Source organism: Alternaria atra (genome assembly GCF_907166805.1).
Source record: "Alternaria atra isolate CS162 genome assembly, contig: 29, whole genome shotgun sequence".
Lineage (NCBI taxonomy): Eukaryota > Fungi > Ascomycota > Dothideomycetes > Pleosporales > Pleosporaceae > Alternaria > Alternaria atra.
In genome coordinates this window covers 165,636-190,755 of record NW_025091327.1, presented here as the reverse complement: position 1 = coordinate 190,755, position 25,120 = coordinate 165,636, and the positions used below count along the sequence as shown (strand labels likewise).

The 25,120-nt window shown below is 51.1% G+C and overlaps 11 protein-coding genes across 11 annotated transcripts; 7 read left to right on the top strand and 4 right to left on the bottom strand.

Moving 5' to 3' along the window:
• Nucleotides 1-173: 173 nt before the first annotated feature.
• Nucleotides 174-2,612, bottom strand: ALTATR162_LOCUS8347 (uncharacterized protein; the record flags this gene model as incomplete). The annotated part of the gene is made up of 1 exon (XM_043315977.1): nt 174-2,612. The coding sequence occupies one exon, from the start codon at nt 2,610-2,612 to the stop codon at nt 174-176; it is 2,439 nt and encodes an 812-aa protein (XP_043171912.1).
• A 691-nt stretch (nt 2,613-3,303) lies between these two features.
• On the top strand, nt 3,304-4,962 carry ALTATR162_LOCUS8346 (uncharacterized protein; the record flags this gene model as incomplete). Its single annotated transcript, XM_043315976.1, has 5 exons — nt 3,304-3,465; nt 3,519-3,606; nt 3,660-3,920; nt 3,980-4,655; nt 4,704-4,962. 5 exons carry the CDS (start codon nt 3,304-3,306, stop codon nt 4,960-4,962), a joined length of 1,446 nt encoding a protein of 481 aa, XP_043171911.1.
• Nucleotides 4,963-5,656: 694 nt separating this feature from the next.
• ALTATR162_LOCUS8345 (uncharacterized protein) lies at nt 5,657-7,613 on the top strand (the record flags this gene model as incomplete). Its single annotated transcript, XM_043315975.1, has 4 exons — nt 5,657-6,061; nt 6,115-6,157; nt 6,212-6,567; nt 6,621-7,613. 4 exons carry the CDS (start codon nt 5,657-5,659, stop codon nt 7,611-7,613), a joined length of 1,797 nt encoding a protein of 598 aa, XP_043171910.1.
• A 3,276-nt stretch (nt 7,614-10,889) lies between these two features.
• On the top strand, nt 10,890-11,470 carry ALTATR162_LOCUS8344 (uncharacterized protein; the record flags this gene model as incomplete). The annotated part of the gene is made up of 3 exons (XM_043315974.1): nt 10,890-11,002; nt 11,056-11,066; nt 11,181-11,470. The coding sequence occupies 3 exons, from the start codon at nt 10,890-10,892 to the stop codon at nt 11,468-11,470; spliced, it is 414 nt and encodes a 137-aa protein (XP_043171909.1).
• A 250-nt stretch (nt 11,471-11,720) lies between these two features.
• On the bottom strand, nt 11,721-14,178 carry ALTATR162_LOCUS8343 (uncharacterized protein; the record flags this gene model as incomplete). Its single annotated transcript, XM_043315973.1, has 7 exons — nt 11,721-11,771; nt 11,840-11,902; nt 12,078-12,134; nt 12,185-12,202; nt 13,448-13,760; nt 13,863-13,963; nt 14,017-14,178. The coding sequence occupies 7 exons, from the start codon at nt 14,176-14,178 to the stop codon at nt 11,721-11,723; spliced, it is 765 nt and encodes a 254-aa protein (XP_043171908.1).
• Nucleotides 14,179-14,439: 261 nt separating this feature from the next.
• On the top strand, nt 14,440-15,544 carry ALTATR162_LOCUS8342 (uncharacterized protein; the record flags this gene model as incomplete). The annotated part of the gene is made up of 3 exons (XM_043315972.1): nt 14,440-15,226; nt 15,282-15,387; nt 15,442-15,544. The coding sequence occupies 3 exons, from the start codon at nt 14,440-14,442 to the stop codon at nt 15,542-15,544; spliced, it is 996 nt and encodes a 331-aa protein (XP_043171907.1).
• A 17-nt stretch (nt 15,545-15,561) lies between these two features.
• ALTATR162_LOCUS8341 (uncharacterized protein) lies at nt 15,562-16,786 on the bottom strand (the record flags this gene model as incomplete). Its single annotated transcript, XM_043315971.1, has 2 exons — nt 15,562-15,724; nt 15,804-16,786. The coding sequence occupies 2 exons, from the start codon at nt 16,784-16,786 to the stop codon at nt 15,562-15,564; spliced, it is 1,146 nt and encodes a 381-aa protein (XP_043171906.1).
• Nucleotides 16,787-17,537: 751 nt separating this feature from the next.
• Nucleotides 17,538-18,472, top strand: ALTATR162_LOCUS8340 (uncharacterized protein; the record flags this gene model as incomplete). The annotated part of the gene is made up of 3 exons (XM_043315970.1): nt 17,538-17,859; nt 17,909-18,191; nt 18,241-18,472. 3 exons carry the CDS (start codon nt 17,538-17,540, stop codon nt 18,470-18,472), a joined length of 837 nt encoding a protein of 278 aa, XP_043171905.1.
• Nucleotides 18,473-19,368: 896 nt separating this feature from the next.
• On the top strand, nt 19,369-20,214 carry ALTATR162_LOCUS8339 (uncharacterized protein; the record flags this gene model as incomplete). Its single annotated transcript, XM_043315969.1, has 6 exons — nt 19,369-19,398; nt 19,451-19,483; nt 19,533-19,591; nt 19,638-19,818; nt 19,868-20,100; nt 20,148-20,214. The coding sequence occupies 6 exons, from the start codon at nt 19,369-19,371 to the stop codon at nt 20,212-20,214; spliced, it is 603 nt and encodes a 200-aa protein (XP_043171904.1).
• A 558-nt stretch (nt 20,215-20,772) lies between these two features.
• ALTATR162_LOCUS8338 (uncharacterized protein) lies at nt 20,773-22,355 on the top strand (the record flags this gene model as incomplete). Its single annotated transcript, XM_043315968.1, has 3 exons — nt 20,773-20,851; nt 20,905-20,957; nt 21,012-22,355. The coding sequence occupies 3 exons, from the start codon at nt 20,773-20,775 to the stop codon at nt 22,353-22,355; spliced, it is 1,476 nt and encodes a 491-aa protein (XP_043171903.1).
• Nucleotides 22,356-22,747: 392 nt separating this feature from the next.
• ALTATR162_LOCUS8337 (uncharacterized protein) lies at nt 22,748-24,809 on the bottom strand (the record flags this gene model as incomplete). Its single annotated transcript, XM_043315967.1, has 2 exons — nt 22,748-24,579; nt 24,641-24,809. The coding sequence occupies 2 exons, from the start codon at nt 24,807-24,809 to the stop codon at nt 22,748-22,750; spliced, it is 2,001 nt and encodes a 666-aa protein (XP_043171902.1).
• Nucleotides 24,810-25,120: the final 311 nt, after the last annotated feature.

Sequence of the window (25,120 nt, the reverse complement as noted above, 5' to 3'; positions counted from 1 at the left end):
TTTGAGCCTTTTAAGTTGTTGGTTCAACTGAGGTTCGGTTCATTTTCTCTTGCGTGAACTTATGTCTTACCCAATAGGCGAGACGGAAGGTACTCAATTCCAATGTTGACCCAGCTAGAGTTGGGGTGCCGACTATATCGTACAATATACCACTCATAGTCATACAAAACCGTTTACATGTCGTCCAAGTCATAACCATCATGATCAACCCTCTTTTTCCTTCCCTTTCTTCCCTTGCTACCCCGAATCTTCCGATCCGCAGTATACCGTCCATCGCGATCACCAACCAACATTCTTCCACCTGTGCCGAGGACCTTCGCGGGACCTTCCTCCACAGTCCTTCCGTCTTTCTCGCCAACACCGATTTCGATCGTGACTTGCTTCGCCTTCTTGACTTTCCTGCCCTTCTTGTCGAATTCGTCAGTCGGTCGGCCTAGACGTACGTTACGTGGTATGCGTGTTTTTGCGCCGAGAGCCCAGAGGTCACCCCAACGGACTTTTCGCGCGTCGCGGTAGGCTTGCTTGCTGAAAGAGCGGGGGACGGTCCAGCGTTCAAGCGTACCGGCTGGTGTGCAGACATCTAAGATGATATGACCTCTTCGCTTCAGCGCGGGGAGAACCAAACGTGGGAGTGTGAGTGGATTCACATCGGCGGTTGAGGTCATTACAGGCTCTTCGGTTTCTGGGTTCGACGACGATGCGCGCCATTCGTGTCCTTCAAATGCTGCAGATGTGGAGGCTTCACCTTGCACGAACCCTTTGCCAAGGATGTCGTGTTGGGGGAGGCGCTGATCGCGTCCACGCTGGACGGCCAGGTAGCTGAACTGCACGTCCTCGTGATTCTTGTCCTTTGCGTTCAAGATGCGTTGAAGGTATGGAGGGCGGATATAGCGTTGGCTGAAGAAACAAAAGTCCTTCCTTCCCTGACTGACACCGGTAGACTGGTACATGGGGCATGTGCTGTGGTTGGTGCATGGTGCAACGATCATTCCCGTTTCCTTCTCAGTGAATCTGGTGTCTCCGTCCGGTTTCGAGACCTGAGACTCGAGCAACGCCTCGATAGTCTCCGAGCCAGGAGAGGAGATGTGCTTGTTCAGAAGGTACGAACGGGCAGCGGCTACAACTTCGAATCCTCTTGGGAGGCCCTTCTCAATAAGAATAAGAACACCACCCTTGGGATTCAGCAGGGACCAGTATTTCTCAACTTGTTCTCTGCGCAGATAATCTTGTCTGATAGACCACAGCGTATGCGGTGCGATGATGACATCATAGAACTTGCGTGGTTGTTGCGTGTTACCCTCGTCGGCTGCTGTTACGGTCTCTGGTAGTCGCGGAATGAACGTTGTGTTGTCCAGCAGTTTGCTTGCGCGATGGCGGAGCGTGTCAGATGCAGTCAAAACAGTTGCCTTTCCCAACGGGGTAGCACCATGCGACGTGTTTCCTGATTCTTCATGCATGCGTTGCCATTCCGCCTCTAACATCTCGTGCCAGGCAAGCACACCAACGCCACCAGAGCCAGCGTCTAGTATAGTGCCACCTTTTTTGTTTTGCAGCATATGTTCGAGCCATCCTGTTCCCAATCGTCGACGAACTTCGACCATGGCGCTCATGACGCTTGCGTATGTGCCTGGCTGTACGGAAGCCATGTAAACATCAGCTTCGATGTTACCCATCTCCGACTGCGATGGGTCCAGTGGAATCGGCTTTTGTTCATTGCCCAAACGTGCGGGGGTTGTGCTGGCGGAGTATGGCAGACCGCGACCACCAAAGATGCGATTCGCGGATTCGGCGAGGTGTTTGTGATTCGCGCGTGTTAGGAGCAATGCTGTCGGATCGACGAGAGTTTCTTTAGGCAGGAAGACGGTCGAAGGCGATGGCTTGAAGCGGCCGGCAATGGTCAAAGGATGCGCGCGCATGAAGCTGTCTTCCTCTTGCTCTTCTTCCACGTCCTCCCAAGCCTCTGCTTCCTCTTGTTGCAGCCGACTTTGCTCGTAGATTTCATCGTGGTATGCTTGTGCTTCGTCCTCTCTGCGCGCTTCCCATTCTTCTGGTGTCATGGTCTCTTTGTCCAGCTCAGAATCTTCAGCAGCTACGTCTTCCTCAGCATCGAGCTCCTCGACGAGTTCAACCTCTTCAAGCTCGCCATCTTTTCCTTTCCTCAGTAAGACAATAGAGCCATCGGGCCGTTCTTCCTCGATTATCTCCTCCTCAGCTATATCGCCAGATTCTTCTACATTTGCGTCAGGATCTACGAAGATCGCCGGGCCGTACAATCGCTTGTATATAGTGTATTCTTCTTCGCTCAGGTGGTCGTGCGGTAATGTGTCGCCGAATTGTTGCCTCGCTCTCCGCGCGTTGACTTCGTAGTTCACCGCCTCGGTTGCAGAAGGAGGTACGTCTTCTGCATTCAGCGCATGATCTTGCCCTAATTGCCTCCTTCCAAGCGTCGTGGAAAATGCTCTCCGTGGCGTTGTATACTTGGAGGCGAACGAGGGAAGTTGTTGCGGCGCGGATCGTGTCTGGGCTGGTAATCTTGCGCTACGCGCTCGTGAAATTGCGATGTTCAGTCGGCATGATGCACAAACCGACTGTAACCCTCTCGTCTTTAGCATGGTCGAGCGGCGACTTTGGGAATTGTCGAATAATGCACTCACGTCGGAGGAGAGAAAGTTCGCCGCATCTTCACTTCCAGGGTCCACGCTAAGCCCTGCCCTCGCTACTTCCGCCCAATCATATGCCAGCTGATGCTATACCCCACATCGCTCGACATCGATGCCAAACCATGGGAGTCAATCCATACGCATGCCGACACCTCTTTGGGCAAGCTTGTTTATCTACACACTTTGGTGTTAGTACAGGCCCCAGAAAGCCTTCGGTAAGCACACAGCCGAATTGCTAGATTAAGTTTCATTTGTCATGGGCCTATGTCTTGGAAATGCAGACACTGTGCCTACCGACCTCCGGTGATCTTATCAATATCCACGAGGAGACTTTGCATCTGTCATGCTTCCGATCCGTTGGATGCGACCTCGGTCGACCCACCTATAACTTGTACCCCACCATGCGCTACCATCATGCGCCTCGCGCTCAACAGCCTTATGTTTACTCAGCCTGTGCCAGCCCAATATATTCCCAGAATTTGCACACGACTCGATCAAAAACTTACCAATAAGTGCCTCCCCCGATACCGCGGACTCTTCCCATAGACACGTCACGCCGGGTCGATCCCCTGATAAATAGACCTGCATCTACCGAAATCATCCCCATTCATTCTCCATTCAACTACCGTTCCAGAACACCGACATGATCTCAGCATCTGGAAATTTTGACTATCCTTCGCTCAAAGAGCTACTAAAGGATACGACTGCTGAAGTCCTACTTCCGGGTGACGGCGAAGAGTATGAAAAGAGCATCGAAAGGTGGAGTGAGCACTGCATCAAACGAGCTGTGGGTTTGCCCGATTTCGTCTATCTGGCAGATCATATTTATCCCAGAGCCATGTACTCACACAAGGAAAGGCTGCTGTAATCAGAGTCCGGTCCGCAGATGACGTTTCCGCAACTCTAGCTCAGATACGCGAGCACAGCATCCCGTTCACAGTCCGTGGTAAGAATATACATGTACGAAACGCGCCTGGAGCAAACATTGACTTCGTACAGGAGGAGGCCACAGCACATCCGGAGCCGCATCTATCGAGGATGGCATCGTCATCGATCTTTCTAAGATGCGCAAGGTGACTGTCGACGCGGATGCCAAAACGATCAAAGCCGAAGGAGGAACTATCTGGGAAGACGTCGATGTTGAAGCTGCCAAGTTTGGACTTGCGACTGTTGGAGGTACAGTCAACCATACCGGTGTAGGCGGTTTGACACTAGGGGGAGGCTATGGTTATCTCACTGGAAAGTATGGCTTAACAATTGGTATGATTTCCTCCATGTGTGAATAAACCGGCGAAACTTACATAATTGATGTCATCTAGATAACCTCTTGTCTGTTGACATGGTCCTCGCTTCTGGTGAGCAAGTTGTCGCATCAGCAACCTCGAATCCCGACCTCTACTGGGCTGTGCGAGGTGCAGGTCAAAACTTTGGAGTAGCAACGGCATTTACATTCCAAGGCTACGCACAGAAAAACTCTGTCTTTGCAGGACCATTGGTCTTCCTTCCGGACAAAATACCGCAGATCGTTGAGTTCCTGAACAAGTTTCATACTACAAACGACGGCAACCAAGCCATGCTCATGGGCTTCTCCGCTCCACCACCTGCCAATGCACCCGTTGTACTTTGCCAGATCTTCCACAATGGCACTGAAAAAGAAGGAAAAGCCTTCTTTGCTGACCTATTTGAACTTGGCCCTATAGCGAACATGACCGCCATGATACCTTACCCACAGCTAAATAGCCTTCTTAACCAGGGGGCCGGGTTCGATGGGCGTAAGCTTTTCGGTGGAGGTGCTTTCAAACTTCCGATAGACTCAAATTTCGCTGTGCAGCTTCATGCAGAGTTCAACGCTTTTGTGGCTTCGCACGAACGGATGAACGAGAGCATGATACTCTTCGAAGCCGTTCCTTACCAGAAGGTCATAGAGGTTCCCAACGACAAGATGGCGTTCTCGAACCGCGGCGATTACTACAATGTCGCTGTGATGATGAAATGGTGAGTTGGATCAGCGCTTAGTAGAGCTCGATTTTAACGCCAGCACAGGTTTGAGCCCTTACTCGACGAGGAGATCCGTACATTCTCACGGAACCTCCTCAAGAAGGCCTCAGTGACTGCTGCGGACCGTTTAAAGGATGATGGTGTGGCTCAGTACGGCAACTATGCTTCTGCTGATGTTGAGGCAAACGAGATCTTCGGCGCAAATGTCAAGCGACTTGAGGAGCTCAAGCATAAGTACGACCCTGATAATCTGTTCAGCCACGGCACGAAGTTGACACCGCGCCCCTTGGTGGTCGTTAACTAAATGTTTCCGTCGCATATAGATGTACACAAAAAGTCATGAAATGTATGCTATCGATGCAGTCACTCAAGGAATGCGAAATCTCCTACTCAGACTGTATGGATAGCGCTTTGCTTTGCTGATACACACAGCAAATATTAAGATAAGCAAATTTCGAGATTTTCTGGAGCTCGGCCTGGGAGCTGGAGTCGCGACACCGGATATATCTCTACTCGACGCGACAGTAGCGCCGGAAAACAGCAACACTTGACGTCATCCCATCTCATCAGCCGTCAAACCACCACCAAGCTTCGACGCCACAGCTAAAACAGACCGCATAATTAATCGCATCAATTTGTTTATCCTCTCGGCCCGGGAGATAATGTCAACCGACGCACCGAGGATGTTGAACTACGTTGTGGGGCACGCGACCCACGGACATTCGTTCTAAGGGTGCTTAAATCCGAACACGCAGTCTCCGTTCTAATGGCGAAGTTCGCCGTATACATGACCTTCTTATATCTACTTCCAGGCCTTGGCTTTGCACCTAGACACACTAGTTCCTTCACTTTGATCCTTCTTTGTACTTGAGAGACGCGGAACTACTACGGGACTATACTCGGGTGTCGAACTCCCATATTACTAATCTTAATTTGCTACACGGAACACGATACCAGCTCTAGCCTTCGTGGAGGTCGATTTCCAGTGTCACATAGACATGGAGAGCTCCAGGCAACCGCGACTTCAAAGATCATCTAGAAGTCGATCAAGATCCCGGCCACGGCGATCCGACAACGCACCACTACATCGCATCCTGTCCAGTCAATTTCCGGATGACCATTCTGTGTATCACCATGAAGACGGCGAAGGAATTCACGTTGATTCTGACGCCAGTTCATTGCACAAGACCGAGACTGAAAGGAGAGACGCAAACACAGTTAGTAGCGGCGATGACGACAGCGGCGATGACGTAGACGAGAAAGAAGCGAAAGACGATGCCGCTCACGAGGAAGAGACGACGTACGAAGAGATACGAGGGGGTGTTCCATATGAGCATGATGTTGAAGCACCACCACCATTGGAAAAGAAGAAGTCTACGCGGTCCGTCAAAGATCCGAATCTGGTATGTTCACCTGTCAACTATTGGCTAGTAAGTCAGCAGCTAATATCCACAAGGTTACATGGGATTCAGAAGATGACCCACATAATCCGAAGAACTGTAAGCCAGCCCTATTTACTAGTTGTAGGTAGATCATAGTCTAACAGTTCGCAGGGTCTATGAAACGGAAATGGGCAGCGACCTTTATTGTTTCCGCCTTTACCCTTGTCTCACCAATATCTTCTTCCATGATATCACCGGCTCTGAGTAGCATAAGTGCTGAATTTGGTATCACGAATGAAGTCGAAGCCCAACTCACCTTGTCCATCTTCGTCCTAGCATATGCGATTGGACCATTGTTTTTAGGCCCACTATCTGAGATCTACGGTCGTGTCGTCATCCTACAGCTGTCCAACCTGTTCTACTTGGCCTGGAATTTAGGATGTGGATTTGCTCAAACATCCGGTCAACTTATGGCATTCCGGTTCTTTAGTGGTTTGGGTGGATCTGCACCATTGGCTATCGGTGGTGTAAGTACTCCGTCGACGATCATCGTGAGAACAGAAATCTGACTTTCCCCCAGGGCGTCCTTAGCGATTGTTTCCTTCCTGAGCAGCGTGGCCGTGCCATATCCATCTACTCTCTAGCCCCGTTGCTGGGGCCTGCAATCGGTCCCATCGCCGGTGGTTTCATCTCTCAGAACACGACTTGGAGATGGTGTTTTTACGCCACCACCATCTTCACCGCAATGGTACAATGCTTCGGCTTCTTCTTCCTCCAAGAAACATACGCACCAAAACTCCTCGAGTGGAAGCGAAACAAGCTACGCAAAGAGACTGGCAACGAACAACTACATACCGAGTTCGATAGCCCCGACCGCACACTTGCAACGACCATCAAAATCGCCATGAAGAGGCCGTTCAAGCTCCTGGGTACCCAACCCATCGTCCAAGTCCTGGCATGCTACATGGCTTACCTCTATGGGCTCATGTATCTCATGCTCTCCACATTCCCTAGCTTATGGGTCACGCGCTACGGAATGTCCACAGGCGTCGGTTCGCTAAACTTCGTCTCCATGGGTATCGGTTTCTTCCTCGGCACCCAGATCACCGCACCCCTCAACGACGCTCTCTACCGCCGCCTAAAGAAGCGTAACAATGGCATTGGTAAACCAGAATTCCGTGTCCCGATTATGATCCCAGCGTCCCTCCTTGTTCCCATCGGCCTCTTCTGGTATGGCTGGAGTGCACAGGCTCAGGTACATTGGATCATGCCGAATATTGGCGCGGCGATCTTTTGTGCGGGCGTTATTGTGGGATTTCAGTGTATTCAGACTTATCTTGTTGATAGTTATACAAGGTATGCGGCGAGTGCTATTGCGGCCGCGACTGTGCTTAGGTCGCTGGCCGGATTTGGGTTCCCGTTGTTTGCTCCGGCTATGTATAGTAAGTTGGATTTTGGATGGGGCAACAGCGTGCTAGGGTTTATTGCATTAGCGTTGGGTGTCCCGGCACCGTTTATGCTGTGGAAGTTCGGGGAGAAGTTGAGGAGTACTAGTAAATTCGCGGCTGGCTAGAGGCGAGCGTAAGCGTGAAAGTGGACAGTCATGTGTAAAAGTCGTATATGAGAAAGCTGCAATCTCCGGTAGCACGACAAGCGATATTATAAAGCAAATTTACATTAACAATCATGTAATTCCCGAGCAGCGCATGTTTCATAGTATCTGGGTTTAGAACGCGTGAAGCTGCCTTCCTCATCAGACCAGCCTGATGTGCCCTGAACGAACGCCTTGAAGTTGATCGAAGATCGAGACCGACTTGAATACGTTGGTCTTCCACTCTGATGGACATCGTGTTAGTTTCAGCATCCATAGACCAATGCGCTTGTAAGCTTCGCCGGTGGACTCTGGTTGCATTAACAACCCTACCATGAGGGGCTCCCCAAAACTTCGACTCCGTGACGACTCATGCCACGTGCTAAGTTTGAGTTCGACGAGAAGCCCTAGAGTCATCTTGTCAGAGTAAGTGTGCACCCTATCAGGTCGGTCGAGGTAATACTCGAATAAACCATACTGCTTCCCCACGAGCCTATCAAATTGTCTTGTGATAGTTTCGTTCCGAAAATCGGGTTCCTTGGAGTACCACAGGAAGCCAGTGAATGTCTTCATGACAAGATTTAGGGCCATACCTGTGAAATCGTGGAAAGCTCTGGTTGATCCGAGATCGGCATAAACTTGTTGCGACCTGTCTTCCGAGGAAAGCAGAGAGGCTTGATACATCGGTCCAATCTTGGTTTTACCCGAACAACCTAGCATTCTTCGTATATGATCGTTGACGGAAAAGCCAAATACGTCATGCGAGAATATCGAAACCGAGAACTATGACCAAGAAGGTACCGCTTCGGTGACTGCTTCCGCCTTTCTTGTCGTGCTTGCGCGCCGTGCAAAATCCACACTCCAGGTGAAAGAAAATGGAAATATCTGAGCCCAAGATCCCGCCATATAGGTCATTCGATTGCTATTGTGAGCAGCTTGTGCAATCCCGGCGAAAGCCATGATACGGTCTCTAGGATGCGTCAATACGCGTGCGCGATAATGATAGATAAGCCTCTCCCAATCTTCCATGAACCCTAGTTGCGTAGCCATAGTCGTTGCTGGGAGCGTGACTGATCTGACAGCAGAGAAATGTGTTTTTGAGGCTGTGGCTCTAGGAAACCTTTTAATCAGACCCAGAAGCTCATCACAAAGTAATTCCGAGCACTCCCACATAAGATTTCGGTGGCCTGCAAACACTATGCGAGGGCTAAGGAGATACTCCTGGCATGCCCAGGCTCGCGTAAATAGTGGCCAGTTCCTGGGTGAGAGCCAATCGATATCCAGATCTCTCTGATCCCAAACGTCGCTCCAAGGCATTTCTTCGTCTATATTAGGACGGATATACACACCTCGCAAGGCAAGATTGGGACGACGAAAGATGCAAGGAGACCAGATCTTTGGGTCTTGTCGTGGTTTGGTGAGCACATCTTGTGGGGGCAGAAGATAAGCAATAGTGCAGTCCGCATGTCCGTAAACGTGAGCGATCTTACCAGCTTCGTTTGCCCAGTCACTTGCTGAGTCTTGTATGATACAAAGACTAAGCCATGCGGTCAAGTGGTCAGCACAGATGTTAAAAAGTAAAGTGTTCTTATACAAAACTTACGAGTCGATCCAGATATGATTATAGCCAACCTGCCGAGCTATGCTGATCGCCTCTTTGAAGATGAACGGGAGTTCCGTCCAGGATATCCCTTCCTGGAACTCATCAAGGCGGGACAAAACTAGTCGCAGCTGCTGTTTGCGATCGATACCCCACATGTGGCTTAACGCAAGGTATTTGTAATCGTTTGATTCAGACCAGTTGCAAATAAGCTTCACTCTGTCATTATCGATTGCGAGCATCCTTTCAGGTCTTGTTCTGAGCGCAATTGCTTCGTCATCAGCAGCCCGAGATACAGCCAACTCTTGTCAACGTTTCCAACCCTTCCAAGTGATTTCATACATGAAACAAAATAGTGGAGGACTGTGCAGAAATGACAGCGTCCGTTGAATCGTCGCAAATGAGCTACTGTACAGAGTCTGTAACGCTCTCATGGGGGCCAGTCCGAATGTGGGTAAGAATCATCAAGCCATCTCAGCGCTACTGAACGTTGGGTGAATAACGTGCAGGTTTTGCATAACTCATGCAGTTTAACAGTGCCCTCTGGATATATTGTGGGAGCTGAGGCGCGCCCTACGCTATGTAATGATTCCCTAGTGGTGCGTGTTTCGAGCGCGTTTGCAGCTGAAGCAACACCGATATAGAAAGCCTTTTTAACGGAACGGACAGCCTTTAAAGCGTACCCCATTGCAAAGCGCGGGGGAACGTGTGACGAGTCAGAGTAGGTGAGGAAGTGGTAGTGACGGTCAAGAACGGCTGCGGAGTGACGTTTAGAAAACTACGCGTGGTTGGAGTTCAACCGCACCTTCCAAGGCTGCCTTATCTTGGTCAATCGTCTCACATTAATGGAACCCAGGTAGACAAGTCGCGTAGATGAATATTGAGATGACTGTTGACGGCTTCATTGGTTAGCAATGCTTTGACAGCCAGGAGGATGCTGTCTTTGATTTGCGCAGGCGTATCAGAGACTTCTGTGCAATCAAGGTGCGGGTGATGTAAAGGCAGGTTGTGGGTTCCTGGAAAGCCGTTGGAGGTCCTTGATGCGCTTTGAACCCTTTATGAGCTGTCTGGTTAGGGCTCCTGAGAAAGCTGTCGACCAGGTTCTCAATTCTTATGCAAAACAGTGCTTCGATAATCGATGCATAGCTAGGTATGACTGGCTTAAGCTGCTCATAAGCAACGATAGAGTCGCCCATGTTTACAGAATGAATCCCTACGAGGAAGCTCGTTCTTCTAATTTGTAACAGCTGGCGGCAGCACTCCCTCTAAAGGTAATTACAATGCTATATATCACGATTAGCATAACGTAGGGTGTAGCAAATACCTTTAGGAAGCTCCAAAGCTATGCCCCAACTCAGAAAGTACAAGCTTCTTCGCAACGACGTTCTTGTAAGGTAACAGTTGCCGCTTTTGACGACAGAGTAGCCCTACGCGGTCTTTGACGCATGCGAAGAGACACGACAATATAGTGATGGTTGCGTCACACTGGTGGGCGATGGAGAGGAAGATGGAGATGATCCGTGCGCTTGCAGCAGAACTTCGGACCCCCGAACTTCCCCGCATAAACACACTTTTGCTCGACCAGTACTTGCGCCGCATACCTAGGCACCATAACGAACTCTCGCGTACAGACTTTCTAATCTCCAAATAACAACAACATGTCCGACGAAGATCTCGAGCAAATAAGACGCGCGCGCCTGCAGCAGCTACAACAGCAAGGCGGGGGCGGCGGAGGACAAGGCGGCGAGGGCTCAGAGCAAGATTCGCGAAAGTAAATATACCAATACAAGAAGATGAAGTCTGTTTACTAAGACAATACTACAGGCAACAAGAGGGTATGTTTCTAGATCTTGTGCCCACCCATCCATCCATCCCCTGACTACATGTTCCCTCTTCTACCTATTCCTCCAAACCCCCACCAGCTGCCAACCACTGACCCTCCATACCAGCCGACCAACGCTCCTCCATTCTCTCACAAATTCTCCTTCCCGAAGCAGCCGACCGCCTAGGACGTATCCGCCTCGTCAAAGAATCGCGTGCAACCGATATCGAAAACAGACTCATAATGCTTGCGCGAACAGGCCAATTACGACAGAAGGTTACCGAAGAGCAGCTGAAGGAGATACTGGGAGCGGTGGCAGAACAGCAGGAGAAGGATGAGCAGAAGATTGTTGTAAATAGGAGGGGAGGGAACTGGGACGATGATGATGAGTTGGAGGAGCTCATGAAGGATGTTTGAGAGGTTGAAAGGGTAAGGGCGGATTGAGGAACAAGGAAGGTTAAATGTTGCATTGGGCGGCGTTTCTGGAATAGGCACGATGTGAATATGATTGTGTGTCCGCATTCTGAACAGAGGGCATAGCTACTGATCTCATGTTCATGAAAGATGGTTCAAAAAAAGACCGGCTGCGGCCCACCATCACCCAAGATACTTGTTCGCCCACAAAAGTCCCCGGTCTTGAAAAACTATCGCCTCGCGCAATGGCAAATCAAGTCTCCATGATGCTATCAATCCCACCAGTGGCGTTTTGGCTTGATATCTAGTATATGTTGTTAGTTTGCGAAACAAAAAAAGGTCATCGCATGCAGCTTGTTTCCGCTCTCTTACAATGGTCAGAACAAGTATCATATCCCTCCGCCTTCTCGTTGTAACACCCCCCACCACACCTGTCTATGACGTTGTTAGCACTTTCGATAATCATACTGGCAGTCCTAACACTAGCCAAATCAATAGCTTGCATATGCCGCCCTGAAGAGGAATATAGAGAGATTGTGTGTGTGTGTGTGTGTGTGTGTGTGTGTGTGTGTGTGTGTGTGTGTGTGTGTGTGTGTGCTCTAGAACTTACGAGTATCGCAGTACCGCCCGTCACCTTGTTCAGTGCATGACGCGTTGGAGCAAGCATCTAGTCATGTATCAGAAGTATCGGGTAGCATGTTTTGGGGAGAGACGAACGACTGTGGCAGTAAGGACCTACATCACGGACTCCGTCGTCGCAGACGTTGCATTTGTCTATAAGATACCAAAACGTTAAACATAGTTTTTCAAATAGTAGGGGGTGGATGGAAGAGGAAGATGGGCGCCGTACGAGTGTTGCAGAAACGGGCTCCTGCACATGCGTCGTATGGACAGTTGAATGAATTACAAGAGCCGGGCATGTTGATATAAATCTGCGTGATTATTGGTATTATGCGGATGATAAAGGCTGTGTTATGAGAATGTGTGAAGTGTTTGTGTGACGGTGCAGTGTGTGGACTATACGGCGGAACATGTGGAAGTTGAACGGGAAGATAATAACACACTTCAGATACCCCGCTTACATCAGGCGAGTATACGTGGCTCACTTATATTGGTATCTGCACCGCATCAGGTTTAAGGCTGCCAGCTTGCAGATCAGAGGTGGTTTAACTGGCAGGCTGAGCTCGTCGCACGAGGCTGGTTCACCGATGGCAAGATCAAAGCCGGATCTGTAGAATGGCAACTAACTGATGACCTATTATTGGTAGACTAGAAAGATGTTCATCTATAAGGCTGACCATGGAGGACGGCTTCCAAAAACGAGCTTGTAGCGAATCATTGGTAAGTAGAATGCTTCCGAGGTTATCATGTTTTCCATGGCAATACCGAAGACACTCATACATCCGTAACTGATACTTGTAAGTCGTAATTGTCGCCAAAGCGTGTTCGACTGCGTCTGCGACAAATGTGTAAATGAATTGTCTGGAAACTATCTAGCAGTGGGACCGATACCTACATGACACTCTACGCGAGGCTGTAGTACTGATAGGAAGAACATGTCGGGATTATTTCACGAGCCGTCTTCGGTACGATTAGGGTAATTGCAAAGTGTGTACTCCATAACGAAAAAACACTTAATCCTCCTAATGTCTTTCATTAGTAGCGATTCGATGATGCAAGCAAGCAGTACTACACAATGCACAACATAGAAACAACGCCCATATATCTTTAGAATTAATGTATCTTTATTCATATCTTGATGGTTCGAATGTGTACGATGGAGAGATTAGCATTATATATTTTCTCATGTTAACACTAACTTTCCTCTTCAGCACCCGTAGAATAGTCAGATTACAAGCGCCAAAGTAGCCCCTAGAATTTCTTAATCTGCTTCCTCACTCTTCCTATCTCGATCTCCTGCGACCGCAGGTCCCTCACTATAGTAGCTAGTTGCGGTATCGGGCCCTCAACTGCACTTACAAATGTCGACTGTGCGGTTCGTAGAGCGGGTGGGACAAGAATACCAAACCATCTGAGTGGATCTGCGGGCTTTTCTGTAGACTTGGTCTCTTTTTTTGCTTTCTCTGCCTCTTGAGAGGATTGATGGCCTGTGTCTGGAGTGGGGTTTGCGTCACCTTCTCCGGGGGTTGGGAGGTCTGGTCCTTCAGCTGGGTTTGCCTGATCTGCCGGGTTTGTGGGATTGTTGACATCGGCATACTGGGTAGTAATGGATGGTGAGTAGATGGAAAAGTGAGGTCGATCACTTCTGGCGCATCCGTTTTCGGAGATGTGGCTGGACCGTGTCAATATAGTACACAAGGTAGGGGGGACTTGGGCATAAAGAGAACGAAGCCGTTGGACACGAAGATTCTTAAAGAAAAAGTATAGTACTCACACCTTCCGTAAAGCCTGCATACGTTCGTCATAGCAGTCCCGTCCATACCGGATCGCAGAAGACGAGTTATGAAAGTTTGCTTGAGCTAGAGACATATATCCCTTTATCCTATCAACACGAAATTCTTTGCAAACAAGAGGCAAGCAACACTTACTGAGGACAGCTCCTTGGAAAGCTGCTGCATAACCTCCTGATACTCATGTAGCGTGTGCAGATAGTGTTCAAGCCTCTCATCCAAAAGATCAAGCAAACCATCTTTATCCCGCCTTGCAGCAACTTCCGCTCGATCCATCGGTAGTTCTTGTATATCCGCCATGAGTTTGTAGTTCCGCAGATGTAGAGGTGGTGAAGTAGTGATGTAAGAGTAGTAATTCGATTGAAGCTGGAGAACACCCCCAGGGCATCTAGTGCTAAGATGCGGGGACTATACCGCATCGAGGTCTAGCAAGGTAACCCGAAGCTCGGATATCCGACATCACTGAACCATTCCCAACTTTCTCAGACGCAACCGTCTGGACCTTCCGTTGTGTTGCTCCCCATCCACACACACCAAACACAAATACCCAAATCGCCCGCCATGTCGAAACCAAATCCTTTCATGAGCCTTTTCCGGCGATACTACTCACAACCCGCGTCGTCATTCCTCCGCACAAGCCTCGCCCGTTCTTCACCCACACGTCCTCAATGTCTGCGCACACGTATCCTCTTCCTCCGCCCACAAAATCGCAGCGTAGGCGGCGGCCCCGGCCTCGACCCAAACTTTGTCTCGATCCTCGACCGGCCCGCAAAAATGGCGCGAGTAGGCAAACAACACGGCCCAGGCCTCATAATCCTCGCCATAATCCCCGTCACAGCCTTCATACTAGGCTGCTGGCAAGTGCAGCGTCTAGGCTGGAAAACAGAATTAGTCGCGCGCTTCGAAGATAGATTGACGTTCCCGCCCTTGGAACTCCCGCTGCGCATTGATCCGGCTGCGATTCAGGATTTTGATTATCGCAGGGTTTATGCGAGGGGCGTGTTGAGGCATGATCAGGAAATGTTGATTGGGCCGCGGATTTTGGATGGCGAGGAGGGGTATACGGTTGTTACGCCGCTGGAACGGCGGGACGCGAGGGGGAATGTGCATAAGATATTGGCGTGCAGAGGGTGGATTAAGAAGGATGCTGCGCCGCACTGGTTTCGCAAGAAGAATGGGGCGTTGCCTGAGGGTGAGGTTACGATTGAGGGGCTGTTGAGGATACCGCCCAAGGGGAACATGTTTACGCCGAAAAACGAGCCGGAGAAGGGCAAGTGGTTTTTCCCTAGTGTCGAGGAGATGGCAGCGTATAGTGGGAGTCAGGCTGTGTGGGTGGAGGAGACGATGAGTGAGTAGTCTTTCTTCTTTGATTGATGCAATTGGGGTATCTAACTATAACACAGCGCCGGATTTGCTCACTAATTATGAACGTGAACCCAAGGGCGTACCGATTGGTAGGGCGCCCACCGTGAACCTGCGGAACAACCACACGCAGTACATCTTCACATGGTACGTTTCGCCGTCTCGCGCTTTCCCTGCAAGCAATCATCTAACTCCAAGTAGGTACGCGCTCAGTTTCGCGACCTCAATCATGTTCTGGATGGTGGTCAAGAAGCCCATGTCGGGCACCCAACGGCGAGTACGACACAGTGTTGATTGGTCATGAGACATTACCATGCCTCTTCAGTCGTCATCTTCATGTTCCTCACGGATAGGATTCAATCGCTTCCGCTTTTGTCCCTTCAGCTTGACTGGAGGCTCCATGCGCAGCTGCTGGAGTAGCTCTCTCGGAAGCATCTTCTGCGCCAGAGAAAACGATGTACTATTATTGGTGGTCTTACGAGTCCTGTCTAAAAGTCAGCGGGCCGACCAAACATGTCTACTATGAATCTGCATGTTATGTACAGTAGACTAGTGTAACATACCTCTTCATAAGCGCGATGACGTCGCTTTCTTCAATCATCTTGCGTTGACCGTGCTTTGCATATGCTGCGAGATCTATGCTGATCTGCTCGAAGAAATCATTGGTCGTCCGCACAAGCGCGTCAAGCGTTTCTTTGTTAAGCTGAGCCTTGCCCCCCTGCGACTTCATGAAGCTCAAGGCGAGCTTCTTGACAGGCGCGGTTGGGAATGAGGGGAAGCCGATACCGTGTTCGGAAACCATGTATTCTTTCGACTTGCGAGCACCCTTCAGCTGGGCTACAGATGCTTGCTCAGGCGACTTGGTCTGCCGACTTCGATCAATGGCTGATTCTTCTTCTCGATAGGCGGTTAGTTCGGCGTCGTCATCTGCAGGCGGATCCGATTCCCAACCTAGCATACCGCCGGTTTCTGTCGGATCTTCACCGTTCAAAACAGCGGTTATCTCGTCCTGGTTGTCGCTATCGGGTAAGTCGTAATCATCGGGCAGATTTAAAGATTCGTCATCCAGCTGTTGTTCGTCCTCTTCTTGCTCGTCTTGGTTTCTTTGCCCGTCTTCTTGATTTGGCACACGCATGCGCTCAGGTATCATAAAGCGAAAGGTAGGCTCTTCTGTATCATCCTCTCCCTCGCCAAATACCCCCAAGTTTACGTCGCTTGGCCGTCCGTCTCTTCGCCCTGTAAGTGCTTGTATTGTCGTCTCGTCCCCATCTAGAGCTTCGTCGATCGCAGGATCAAAGAGCCCATCTGCACGTCTGTTGATGAAGGTCCCATCGACCTCGTACTCCTCGTCTACCGCCCCGAGTTCGCTCAGATCCCCAAATCGCTCACTCTGCCTTCCCCCAAACATGAATCGTGGGTCCTCACTGATTGCTCGTCGTCCAAACTCCAGCGATTGTACAGTCCCGCCATCGACATCGTCCGGTAGGTCTGGTAGTAGTGACTGCCGTGGTGGGGCACTGTGGAAACTATCGTCGTCGTCGTACATGTTCTCGAGGGGCATGGAAAGCCGGGGTGCGGGCATGTTTGGGCCATCTTCTACGTCTGGAAGATCAAGGGCCGAATGGCGTGTCCGCTGAGGCAGGTCTTGTGGGGAGGGTTCGACTGGGCGAGTATCACGAGCGAGCGCTGCATGGGAAATTAGCTACATGAGTAACAGCAGCATTGAGTATGGTACCTCTGCTAAGATCGCGCAGTATATCCCGCGGTGTCTCCCTCTGTATGCGCCCGCTTCGCCTTCGGCTGTTCCCAGGCGTCCTCGCTGCATTGGCCCGCTCTCTCAAGGCTCTTATCGCATGAGGTGTAGTCGGCGCAATTCTGCGCGACGGGAGAGGACGAGTTGCCGGCCCGCCACGAGGAGTCACTCCTGTTCCCGGTGTGCGGACAATTGGCGTCCTTCTGCTTCCTGGAGTGGGGCCCGCAATTATGGCACGGCGGGACGGGGTTATGGGTTGAAGGGATGCATCGTTGCTGGGTGTCTGCTGAAAGTCACGCTCTGGAGAGAGACGCTGCTTTTTGCGCGCAGACTCGGCCATTGTAAGAGACGCATCAGAAGAGCACAGTGGTTATGTTGATAGACGTCAGAGAAACGCGTCGCTTGGACGCGACTTCCCCAGCATGCAGCCGGACTAACTCGGAGCAGTTAGGCCGACGCTTATCGATAACCTTAATCTCCTGTCACTTTTTTTGTCGCGAACTCATGTGGTCCTTCCCCCTTCACACAAAACACTAGTCACACCATGTCGGACTCTGATTCAGAAGGAGGCGTGCCCCTGATTGAGGCTCAGTTTGACGTTGACGCTTCATCGAAGAAAAGAAAAAGAGAAGCCGAGCCCGAAGCAAGCAAAGACACCAAGAAGGCAGCCAAGAAGGCGAAGCGGAAAGAGAAGAAGAAGCAGAAGGCAAAGGAGATTGACGAAGATGACTTGGACCAGACGTTGGGGGTCAATCACTCTTTTGAGCGCATGGATGGGCAGCTTGTTGCCGACTACGTCAACGCAAGAACACGACTTTATGGGAAGGAGTTGAGCAGCGTTGAGCTCGAAGACAAGTTCATTTCTGGTGAGTCTGAGCTTGTACTAAACATGTTGTAAATGCTGACGTCAAGTAGCTCGGACCGTGCAAGATAGCACCAGCTGGACCGAGCCACGAACTACGGATAACCTGTCTGCTTTTCTCAAGAAGCAGTCAGGTACATTGGAGCCAACACCATCCAAGCCACCCGGCGCTCCACATACGCTCATTGTCACCGTTTCTGGGATTCGAGCCGCAGACGTATGCCGATCTCTCAAGTCTGGTCTGCCTAAACAGGGCGTCAAGAACCCCAATGTCGCCAAATTGTTTGCGAAGCATCTAAAGCTTCCAGATCAGGTAGCACACTTGAAGAAGACAAAGTAAGTTGTGCGTCTTGCGTTCTGATTACTGATGCTGATTGCGACTCAGAATCGACTACGGAGTCGGGACACCCGATCGGTTGATGGCACTTCTCGAGGACGGAGCGTTGTCCACAGTGAACTTGAAACGAGTGGTGATTGACGTTTCCTACATCGACCAGAAGAAACGCGGCATTCTTGACATGAAAGACCTGCACGAGGCTGTGATTAAGCTGCTTTTGAGGAAAGAGCTTGTTGGGGAGGACAAGCAAGGTGGAGACGGACTCTTCCTTTTCTATTGATGGCACGAAAGACGTGGGAGGAGAGCGACAAAGATACCCGATATAGGCTGTAGTTGATCAAGTAGTATTCACGTGTTGTTGGAGTTAGCACGGCTAATAGGAAGGCCGCACGGTCACACTGGCGAGCAGAATTATGCAGCTACAGGCGAATCACGACGCTAGGAGGCAGCGAATAATCATTAGTCGTCCGCATGATGCGACGGCACGATAGACGCGGTTGTCAAACATTGAAAGTGTCTGGACAGACGTGATTCGCAGAGGGGCGCCGGGTTATGCGACGTGACACCGACAGGCACCAGAGATAGTTGGTGCCGAGTGTTCTTGACTTGAGGCTTGTTAGAGCGGCAGCAAATAGTTCCACCCGTGCACCGTACCTATCAGGCGTGGTAGAAGCGTGTTGCAAATTGGTTTCAAGACCATACGCGCCTGCTGGCAGACAGCCAGCTAACTTGGCTACTTGACTGACTGACCTCTGCCTCTTCTCATCATCAACATTGCCCTCTCGACGACCTCGCCCACGCTGCACTCATCTAAAATCCACGACTCGGACCCCGCCAGACCCAGTGGCCCGCGCTGTGTCGACTCGCGCATGCTGCATACCATCCAACTTTCGAGCTCGCTTCTTGACCCGCCGCCTGCCAAGCGATAAAACGCCCCCCTACGCTGCAGATAGCTCCCGCGCCTTCACAGAAGCTACCCGGAAGTTGTTGAGCAGTCTCCACGGTGCGTCCTTCACCCTCCAAAGCGCCGCCTCACTGCATCCTGTCCTGCGTCTGACTCCATCATCGTGCAGGGTCTCAACACTCGGCGAATCGCTTCACGCTGCCCCGAAGCCCCATCCTGAAGCCGAACAGGGTCCCCGAAAGCCACCCTAATCCGCCGACACACATCGCACCATGGCTGCTCCCGCGACCCAATCCCTAAAGGTGCGCGACTGCGACTGAGTAGTGTCATCTAGAATCGTGGCTAACAAATCAGTGCGTCGTGACCGGCGACGGTGCTGTAGGCAAAGTGAGATACCGTGTTCCCAGTATCGCGTCCCTACCTGCTAACCTCTCAGACATGTCTCCTCATCTCGTACACGACAAACGCCTTCCCGGGAGAGTACATCCCTACCGTGTACGTATCCCCCTTTGCATCCCCCAGCTTGAGCTAACAGGCCCAGCTTCGACAACTACTCCGCAAATGTCATGGTAGACGGAAAGCCAATAAGCTTGGGACTGTGGGATACCGCCGGACAAGAGGACTACGACAGACTGCGACCGTTATCATACCCCCAGACAGACGTGTTCCTCATCTGCTTTTCCATTGTCAGCCCCCCGTCGTTTGACAACGTCAAGGCAAAGGTAACAAGCGCCACAGAAGCGTATTTGACACGCGTTGACCCAAGACCAGTGGTACCCCGAGATAGATCACCACGCGCCCGGCGTACCCATCATCCTCGTCGGCACAAAACTTGATTTGAGGGACGATGAGGCGACCAAGGAGTCGTTGAGGCAAAAGAAGATGGCGCCCATCCAATACGAGCAGGCCGTCATGGTCGCAAAGGAGATCAAGGCACAAAAGTACCTAGAGTGCTCTGCGCTCACACAGCGTAACCTGAAGAGTGTCTTTGACGAAGCAATTCGGTATGTTGCAAGCACCCCTATTGTATGCCTGTCCTAACACTACCCAGCGCTGTCCTTAGCCCCCGTCCTCAGCAGTCGGCGACGAAGAACAAGAAGAAGTGCACTATTCTATAAACGGAGAGGACTGGACAGGGGACAAAGTTTTGGTGTAATCGAGGAAGGACCAAAAGCTTGAATATGCGAGTTACTCCAGGACATCGTATGAGGACGGGGATCATTGCGAATCCAACACGAATGACGGAATGAAAGTGGCTTCTTCCCAAGTCATGATCAAGCAGAAGATTCATGCAACATATGCACCATCTACATGAAATAGCATATGCTCTGCAGCATCTTCTGACTTGGAGCGGTTGGATATCGGGCGAGTCTAGCATTGGTTTATTGCAACATTACTCTTCTTCGGCGTGGAGGAATCACAGGATTAGCATTACCGATAGAACTGTTTATTGCATCTTTCCCTTTCGAACCCTCACACCCAGCGCGCACCAAACGTGAATAGAGCTGATGATGATGCTCGTGCTCCATCTGGCCTCGGTACCCAGAGTAGATTAATTCCCCGCGGTAGTGCGGAGACGGAGCTCCAGGCACCATCCTAGCTCCAACGCGTCCCCAAGCTTCACCCCGCGTACAATCACCACTTAGCCCACTGACCACACACAACCATACCCCACCATGTTCCACCAAGGCACCTTACAGAGCGGAATAACGCTTGCCATTCAGGAACAGAAGCTCGTCGCCTGCTTTGTACGAGGTATGTCGAGGTGCTCTGTCGGAATGTGGAGACATGACTGACAAACTGCATAGATGATGGCGCAACGAGCAACGAGTGGGAAGACGAGTGGCTGAAGAGTGGATGGGTACGCTAACCTCTGAAGACGCACTCGAAGCGTGCGCTAATGTCGAAGACGTAGCTATCGAATCTACTCGTCCAAAAAGCCGTCGTCCTGCGACTCGAGGCAGGTTCCACCGAAGCAGGGTTTCTGGCTGCCTTCTCCGACATCTCCAGTGTCCCCACCTTCGTCGTCATCCAAAACGGACAACTACAAGTCCAGCTCAAGAGCGATGTTACAAAGGAAGATTTCATCAATTCAATACGACGGGTACTGGGAGCAAATCCGATACCAGGCTCCAGCGCAGCACCGACCTCACCACCACAAACAAACACACCAGAACCGAGCGATAATCCAACGAATACGGAAGCCGAAGACGATCTATATGGCCCTTCCGAACCCTCGATACCCGCTTCTTCCGCACCAGTAGCAGTCCCCACATTGTCGTCCAATGCAAAAGGCAAGCAGAGAGCTCCAGACTCGACCCCTACAACCCCATCCGCATCCGCAAGCAAAGCCCAACAAGAAGCCCGCGACGCCCTGCGAAAGAAGAAGAGAGAAGATGCCGAAGAACTAGCGCGAATAAAAGCGCGAATAGAAGCCGACAAAGCAGCGCGAAAAATAGAAGCCTCGTTACGGAAAGCAGAACGAGAGAAGGAAAAGAACAAGTCCACAACACAAAGCTCTGATACACCACTACAACCGCCAACCACAGCGACGGCAACAAAGTCCTCTCGAGGCTCAAATTCCCCCACCGTCGCCCTCAACATCCGCCTCTTTGACGGCCGCACAATCCGTTCTACGTTCCCCCGCACCGCCACTCTAGCAAACCAAGTCCGTCGCTGGATCGACACGGAATTTGGGAAACTAGCTCAAGACGATGAGAATATCAATAACAAACAACTCCCGCCTTACTTCTTCCGCCACATCCTCGCTCCAGCCCCAAGTCGCGAACTCTCTGCTGGAGACGAGAGTGTCGAGTTGGGCGAGATTGACCTAGCGCCTAGTGCAACACTGGTACTGGTTCCGGTCAAAGGGTACACGGATGCGTATTCGGGGGGTGGTAGTGGTGGGGTGGGAATAACGGGGGCTGCAACGGGACTTGTGGGTGGTGCGTTTGGGCTTCTGAGTTCGACCGTTGGGTTGGTGGGGAGTACGATTGGCTCGGTGATGGGCTTTGGGGCGCAGCAAGGACAGGGTGGCGGTAGTGGTAGTGGTAATGGTGATGGTAACGGGAGGACCATGGGTAGTAGACCTACTCGGGAACCTACGCATGATCCTGTGCTCGATCAACAACCGCCTTCTGGCACGACAATGAGGGTGAGGACTCTGGCTGATCAGCGTGCGAGAGAGCCCCAACAGTTTTATAATGGGAATCAGTTGAGTACGGAGCCAAGGCCGGAGGATAACGATAAAAGGGATTGAAGGGCTGTGTGGTTTACACATATCAGAAGCGCCGGGGACAGTGGGAGGGAGGACCGTATAGAGTGAGGGAAGGGAGGGTTTGTAAGATTATGGGGGGATTCTTTTTTCTTATGTTTCTATCAAAGCCCGGGTTGTTTGGAAAAAGCTGGATTAGATCACTCTTCGATCGCTCTGATGGATAAAGCGAGACAATTGAAAGAGATGCCTTTTGGCATTTTCAAGTCCGTGATTAAGACGTATTTTTCTTCACGTGTATGTATGGGGGAAGAAAGCAAAGGGTAGTGAAATGTTGTGAAAAGGAGCGCTTTTGATCTCCTTCTTGTTAGGACTGTTGACTGATTCCTTGTCGTCGTCGTCGTCGCCGCACCACCACGACCGTTACTACCAACCACTTAGACAAAAGCCTTCTTTTCGTCTCCATCTCCGTCTCCACCACGCTGATCTTGGGCAGTACCAGTCTCACTAGCAGTACCATGGCCAGCACTCATGCCCAACCCCTCCTCCGCACTCTCCATCAACCCCGCCGCCTTCAACAACTCACTATCCACCATAGTCCCCGCAAACGGCACCTTCGGCCCTTGAACCTGCATCTTCCAATTCCCGCGCTTCTCATCCCCAACATCCCCCGCGACCAAACCACCATGACCCAGCGCCATGGTCTTCAGATTGTCAATCCGAGTCTCCATAACCGTAATCTTCTTTTCCAGTTTTGCGCGGCCTTTGCCTAGCTCGGGGATGTCGTCTGGACACGCAGTAAACGCTACTCGTAGCTCAGTGAGTCGCTCAAGCGCTTCTTCTAGCTCGACCTGTTCGGGTGTCGTTTGCGGGGACAGGGTCTGGAAGTTTATTCCTGTGCCGTCATTGTCGTCGTCGCCGTCGATATTGGGGGATAGCGCCAAGGGATTATCGGGACTGGGTTGAGGAGCTTCAGTGTAGATTTTGAGGGTGCGTGGGTTGTGGTAGTTGGGTGGGTCTTGCGCGACGTCTTGGAAGAAGGAGAGGATGGCGAGTTGGACTAGGGGGTCCGTGAAGATGCATTCGCCGACTGGGTTTTCGCCGCCCGCAAAGGTGGGACAGATGACTGCTTGGCCTGAGGACCATTCCGCAGTTTCTTCCTCTGTGGTGGACACTGGGGATGGGGTAGTGCCGCTGGTGGAAGGGGTGATGCTGAGGGCGAGTCGATGGAGGGCCTTTGTTAGGGTTGAGACTGGGCCTGCGGGGATGGATTCGTGCCAGGATATGTGCTTGTTTGTTTGCATCACGGATGGTGTGTCGGTAGATATGGGGCTCTGGTCGGTTTGTTGGTTGTAGAAGGTGGGCAGATCTGTACAGTGCTGGGGGTTCGATGTGAGGTTGCTGAACCTCCACTGGCGGGTGCGTTGATGTAGAAAGGCACGGATGTGTGGATCTTTGATTTGTGAGTCGTCGATCAGGGAATGGATTAGTGCCATGGCGGTAATACGGTTACCGTACTTGTCGACTAGAACAGCTGTTAGCTTCAATTCCTCAGATGTGGTCAGAATGGCATTGAGAAGAAGGTCGTTTTTGGGCAACAACTTATAAAGAATGAGCTTCTCGTACTTACAGTCGTCAGTGAGCAGATTTATGACACTCTCAGTTCCATCCTCGATGGCGATGACATAGACTTCTGCGTCGGCCGCTACATGGTCAGGATTGCAGATGACTTGATCGAAGACAGTCTTGACATGCTCCTTTGCATTTCCGTGACCTTGAACACGATTTTCCTCGTCGTGAATGCGAACCATATCGTGAGCGATTGACTTGCGTGGCATAGCAGACCAACTGCGTAGAGTCATGGCCTGATCGTACTTGTGCGAATAAAGCAGCTGACCAGTATTCAAGACGATCAAAGCAGGAGTAGTAGTCTCATCTTCGAGCACATAGCCATCCTTGAAGATGTTTGCACCGTTTTCAGCGTCGTTGTCAGTAGCCGAGCGCTTGATAATCTCCTTGACGAAGTTCACCACCGAGCCGCCATTGATGCCAAGTTCTCGCTGTAGTTGCCGATACGCGAGGATGCCCAGGTCTTGCATAGTGTCGTTGACTAGCACGATGACACGCTTACGCGTCTTGAGAATCTCGGGTGGCGGAGCAAGAATAGGTACATGCGGACCGTTGGGCTTGGTCATGGCGAGATTGGGAAGGTGGATGCGTTTGAGGCCAAGATTAGACAGACGCTTCTCTGCTTCTTTGCGCTGGCAGGCTGTAACATGTTAGCCAGAGCTTTTTCAGTGAGAACTGGGACTTGCTCTGCATGGATTCACGGCGCATCTCATTGACACGCTCATTGTTTGTGGCGTGGTAGACATAGGGCTTCTCAGGCGCGTTGATCATACGTATATCACCTGAGATGTTGATGAAGAAGCCGAGTTTGCTGAGGTCCGCTGGGAAAGACGGGTCCGGCTCTAGAGTGTCTTCTATGCGGCGGAACATGGTCGTGTAGACGTTGGCGTTGTTGCAAGGCCGAAGATATCTTCGCGATAGATGGTTTATAAATGCAACTCAAAGCCGCCGTTACAATGGAGAGTGTAGGTGGTGAGAGCAACCGAGAGAAGATGCGTCTTGCCAACCATGTAACTTATCAAACTCCGAAAGTGGAAGGCACAGTGATGGAACGGGGTGAAGGTGAGTGAGATACTTGGGGCACGAACATGTTACAGTCAGTATCACTGTTTGCCCCGAACGCATTCACCGATAGGGACACAGCTGGAGCCCAAAGTAGACGTGTCATAATCCATGTATAT